General features: G+C 35.8%; 1 protein-coding gene across 1 annotated transcript in view; it reads left to right on the forward strand.

The window, feature by feature from the left end:
* The first annotated feature begins 211 nt into the window (after positions 1-211).
* Positions 212-6,015, forward strand: part of LOC148954476 (uncharacterized) — a 641,124-nt gene continuing 635,320 nt past the window's right edge. The window contains exons 1-3 of the mRNA XM_089086283.1: positions 212-215; positions 2,144-2,289; positions 5,117-5,290. Coding sequence (XP_088942409.1) covers positions 212-215; positions 2,144-2,289; positions 5,117-5,290 — 324 coding nt within the window. The remainder of the gene's footprint in view (positions 216-2,143; positions 2,290-5,116; positions 5,291-6,015) is intronic.

The raw sequence follows: 6,015 nt of genomic DNA on the forward strand, positions 1-6,015 counted from the left end.
TCCACTTTCATGAGTGGGAACATCGACTACTTGTTTAAGGTCCAACCCACGTGAAATCCATTTTTGTCAGTTAAGTTGAAGTCTCCTGCTATAATAAATGATGGATTACTGTACTGTTTCCGAAAACTGTCAACTTGATATTGCAGATACGTCACTAATTCTCGCCTATTACGCGCACCTTCTGGATAGTATATCAATGCTACTATGATACATGAGTAAGTTCTTGGTAGCCCCTTCGGCTTGCACCAGAGCCAAAGTGTCTCGTGGCACGAATCTGAGGGGATACCAAGTACAACATCTATGTATTTACTATAGTCAAATTTTTGTCTAGATTTTGGTTCCTATTTATTAGGCTCATTTTTGCACCTTGATCGCGCTTCTACCACCTATTTGATCGGCTCTCTAAAATGGGATAAAATTGCCTCTAATGCCCCTCCACTCCTGCCCCTTCTGTCTACGTTCAAATTTAATTCCTGTATAACCGCGCTATGAGAATTACATCCCAAAAAGGTTCACTGCTTAGAATGTTGTTTTTTTTTTTTTGGGGGGGGGGGGGTATCAAAAATGAATTTGAGGTCGCAATTTTCACATCTTTGATGAAGTGTCTGTGGCAACTCATGTTTCTATGGTATACCCTCACCCCCTTTCTTGTTCAGGCGAGAACATAAGAACAATGTTTAGGGAGTCTAGGGGTCAAATCTCCCTTCCCCTCTCAAATTTGCCTGAAGGACCTCTTACTAGATGTTAGAAAATTCGTGTCTGAAAATGAACTTTTTTTCTAAGAGGTTTCACTCGACACCATTTAATTCCTCCTTGTGCTGAATTTGTTTCACCGTGGTCTGATTTCTTTTGTTACTATGGAGCTTTGTGTTTCCAGCTCTCTCCAAGAGCTTTACCTGTCTCTCGATATTATACGACAACGACCCTTTGAAAAAAAGAGACCCACAAATAAACCTATATCTGTTACCATCCATCTGAAGAAAACAGTTAAAAACAGAGGAAACACTAACCTTTATAAAATATTCAGCTCACACAGACCAATGGGGGCTCTACTTCAATAATCAAATACAGACAAATACTTAAAACTCACAGATACTTTAATAAATTACTAGGTCAGTACTGAATATCAAAGACGGTTCAGAGCTATTAAACGAATGTTATATGCTGAAACTTTGCTTTTCTATGAGAATAATTGGGTCGGAAATGCTGAATTTTCTAACAAGGTAGGAATGGGAATGTTGACTAACAAGAAGTCTTTAGCATTGTTTGGCATTGCTTGCAATAATCTTGATGTTTGAAACAGATCTAAGAAATTGAAATATAATTATAGTCGGTGATTTTTTTTAATGTTCGATTTATACTGGACATAGATTATTAAAGTCTAATACTTTTAATCCGCGTCAAACGCCATAAATCAAGGCTTTTTGTCCCACGGGGCCGTATGCTTAAAATCTCGGATTTATTTATTTTCACTCGAAACTTGCGTTTATATACCTTTATCACTTTTGCCTATTTTTACCCTTTTTGTTCTTTGTTTTCCAAATTAATTGTGTAACATTTAGAATATTTCATTACGAAGATGGGCTTCGGATTTTGATTGGTTAATTCCATTTTCATGCATGAGGCTATATATGCTTATTGACCAAAACAGACGATTTGTCCAGAAATGTAAAGGTGAAATCGATACGTATCCGTAACCCTTGGCAAGAATTATTCTTGTTGAATGAGAGACATTTCTTATTATCACTAGTTCCATTACCCTCTTTGAAATTAATGAGTGGATTAATGATGGTATTTCGTAGATCTGAACGAAAATGGTATTTAGAAACTAGTAATAATGATTAAAATAGTGGGTAGATTTATCTTGTTTTTTTCTGTCTAAATAGATGACTTGAGGGTACTCAGAGCCACCCTAATCGAGTGGATGACCCACTGGACTTGTAATCCTATGTCCGTTGGGACGTGGGTTCGACTCTTGATGTCCCCAATCTCAAGTCCCGGCTTGGGTGGGGGTCAGTGTTGTGAGATCTGCAATATAAGTCGCCCGCAGTATGGAGGCAACGGGCCTTTGAGGCCTGAGCTTTGATCCAGTCGGGTCTACCCCGGCAAAAATTACTTGACATTATTCTATATTTAATTTCAGGGAATGCACTAGCGTGGCCTTATCCTTGTTTTCGCCCTTCTTTCAAAATGTGCTGGTATTACCGAACTGCTCTCATCAAAACTGTCTCTGCTGCTGCTCTTCAGCTAAGGATACTCTGGGCCTGTCTACGTTGGGATGAAATGTCGGTAAGTGATTGTCTAATATGCTTTTAATGTCGGCTTTCCTTTTTTACTACTAGAAAATGAACATGGCAGCTTAGACAAATATATGCTCTCATTGTTTTCTTAATAGGCGTATTAAGTAACGTATCTTTATTTAACTATATTTCTTTACCATCATCTTTATCAAACAGTAATACTAAAGCAACGTTGGATATTGGAAAGTGTGGGCATTTAAGCTTTTAACGCAACGTTTAATTAAATTTAGCTTACGTTATGTGCTACGTAACGTTGCGTTAAGTAACATAGTATTAAGTCTATGTTGAACATAACAAAGCGTGGGTATTTAAGCTTTTGACGCAACGCTGAATTAAGTTAATCGAACGTAAAATATTATGCAACGTTGCATTTAAGTAACGCAGAGTACTAAAGAAACGTTGAATATTGAAAAGTGTGACCATTTAAGTTTTAACTCTTGTGCTACTTGTTTTTATCCAGAAAACTTATTTTGATTACGCATTGTTATTCCCTGTTGCTTTATTCGTTTTGTCTAAGTGGTGCTATTTTAAATGTTTCAAGTCGGTATTAGGACTATGTATAGTGTTACTGGCAAAAAATTGAGGGGGGGGGGTAAAATTGTCTTTTTTGAATTTTTTCAATGAAAATAACCAAAAAGACATTATTCAAAATCTAAGCGCCAATTTCCGGAACTTTTATAATTATACATATCAAATTGTTCTCAGAGAACCAAAGCCTAGAAATGTAGAAAAATTGATTCAATACAATTTGTTGTAATAGGTCATTTTATTCATGATGGTTGCGGCTGTAGCTGCAACTTAGTGTAGAACGGAACATGGCCCAGAGTAACCAAAAATTAAAAAAGCGTTTAAAAAAATAGGCTAGTGGGAAAAATTGCCATTTGTAGCTGATTCAAAGATTATTATTATTTTCTCGATCAGTCTTAACAGTAAAATGTGTTATTTTGAAAACATATTGCTGTGACTTTTCAAAAAATAGCTTGATTTACTTAATTCTTGATGATGCGAATTTGATGTCCAAATGAATACACACAATGTTTTTGTGTGTATACACTGCATTCTTTTTTAGGTTAAATTAAAAGGAAAAGAAGAAAGAACAAAGAAAAACCTTGCTCCAAAGAAAGAAACAAGAGAATCAAGAGAGGGTACGCTGTCGCTAGTTGTTTGTTTGTTGTTTGGTTAGTTGTTTGAAATGATTTAAAGATGTGAGTAACAATGGAATGAAACATGATAATCTCATTAATTGAAACATGTTGCCAAGTATAAAGTAAGAATTTCATTGTTCTAGTTTTGTATGTATCCTATTAATTCAGCATATATTCAACAGCAACGGCTGTTGAATAAGTAGCCGAAATATTCGCATAAATTGTACTACGGTGTTGTTCACTGGTTCGTAAATTTCCTCATTATCTCCTCTTGTTTTGCTTAGATTCATGCCCTGGTGACGTGTATGAAAAACTATTGATTTGAAAAAATTAAAAGAAAGAAACAAAATAGCGAAGAAAAAACAAAATATTGCAGAAATTTGTCCAGAAACAGATGAAGCTCTTTCATATTAAAAAAAGAAGGAAAGCTAAAACTTTCAGTTTCAATAAAATTAAGTGAATCAATTTCTAAAAATTTCTGAGTGTTTCATTCATCCACCTCAATTGCCTGATTAAAAGTGGCCTTCTCGACAACAGCGCCTTCGACACGCTTGCCTTTCTTGCCTTCTGGGAAAAAATACTCATTAAGTAAGATAAAATACAATTCTTTCGTCATTAATTTGAACTCTTCGTCTTCATTTTTGGATTCTTGTGTAGACGCTATTGCGTAATCTCATCATCGGAATTTGATTCCTGACCCTGCGAAGATATTTTTACTAATCCTATCTATGATAACCTAATAAAAAAAGATTCATTACACGTTTTTTCTCATTATAAATAGGGTCAATTAGCTATTCGGAACCGAGTCAATAGACAGGCTTCATCTTAGGCACGGACAGAATTTGTACCTATTCCTTTTGTTTTTCGTCTTTGTTTTCGTTCATGTATATAATATTTTTTTACTCTGTTTTACCTAAATGCTTGTATAGCGTGTTAAAATAAATTATTATTACCCCTTTTGGGTGGCGGGATCTCATAGAAATTTCGAGGTTCAGTCTATATTATCTATCACCTCAAGACAATTATCATACTTTAAACGATATGAAATTACGAGTTTCACCGCTTTTTTTTAACTGTAGAAGTCTTTAATGTAAAAACAAGTTAATTTAGTTTCTGATATTAAGTCTCCGTTTTTTAGGTAAGTACTTCTCAAAGTATTTGTTTTACACTCTGATGCCGATTAAAAGTAATCAATCCGAAGAACCCTGCCATGCATTCTAGTTTACGATTAAATAAATGGTCCGTTCTACGGATCGTGTAAGGCGAGCATTGTAAAGTGCTCGACTTATGGAATTTTTTAGCAGAGAATTAACTGTATTCCTTAATAAACATAACTATTCTCTGGCCGGGTAACCATAGAACCAATTGGGGGGGGGGGGAGGGCTTCTTTTTGTAGACATAGTTTTCTTTTTTACAAATGAATTTAAATTGACCAGCATTTTGGTCCAAAATATTAATTTGAACGCTTATATAAGTTCCTTGACTCTGTAGAAAACAGTTGAAGCTTATTGGAAAGGTTATAAATGTGGCTCGGCCTCTGCTGGGAGGAGGTTCTTTTATGTCGACCCATCTCACGCGGATTGATGGGGTGCGTTATGTTGATATAAGCCGTTAGCAACATCTTTTGTTGTGACAACGACCTAACCCTAAAAAATACTGTTTCTGTTATAGACGAAACCTCCTATTAATGATTTAAAGCAGATTCGAACCACTGAGACAGATGTTATTACGGTTGAATACCTCAGCATGAGAACAACTGGCCATTATAAAGAAAGAACTGAATATCTCAAGCGAACAGTTATTATACCTCTTGACCATAACAGGAAGAAAACCAAAGAGGTTGATGTAAGTTAATGTCTTTTTAATTATTTTGTTTTGTTTCGACTGAAGATATTCTAAACGAGGGGAATTCTTATCGCTTTTAATTTCAAGAGCTGATTGCTTGGTGTCGGGGATGTGATCTCCTCGATATTTTTTTATGAAATTCATCACTTTGTACTTTTGTCATTATGTGATTTTTTGTTCCTTGGTATTATTTCTATATCAGGTTAAATTGGAAAGCAGAGTCGTCCCCGTCTGGGGTGGGCGGACGCCATAAAGAAAGATTTAAAGGAAATGGGAACTTCGTGGGCGGGTGTAAAAAGGGAGGCTTTGAATAGATTGGGTTGGAGGAGGAGCGTGCGTAGCTGTGTTGGCCTCAGGCGGCTTGGTGCTGCGGTGAGTTGTTAGTAGTAGTAGTAGGTCAAATGGGTTTGAGACCAGCATTACACAATCAGCTGGAGCTTAAGTTCATAAAAAGGATTTAAATAACGACGCGATCAAATTACAAACAACACCTTTGCATAACGCCTTTCCATAATACAAACAACAGAAGGCAGAACAATGAGGAAGTATTTTAAGACCGTTAAAAATGTTTTCTAAATGAATATTTCGGCTCTATATCTAAAACCCGTCATTAGCAAAGCACCGATAAATAAGAAAAGGATGAAAAAGGGCTGGTTTACAAAATAGTTTGTATCCAAGGTAAGCTCTTGTAGAAGTAAAAGATACGAGAGGATAAAGCTTAAAAT

Source organism: Artemia sp. Qi Xiang Cuo, chromosome 3 (assembly GCF_049724085.1).
Source record: "Artemia sp. Qi Xiang Cuo chromosome 3, ASM4972408v1, whole genome shotgun sequence".
Classification (NCBI taxonomy): Eukaryota; Metazoa; Arthropoda; class Branchiopoda; order Anostraca; family Artemiidae; genus Artemia; species Artemia sp. Qi Xiang Cuo.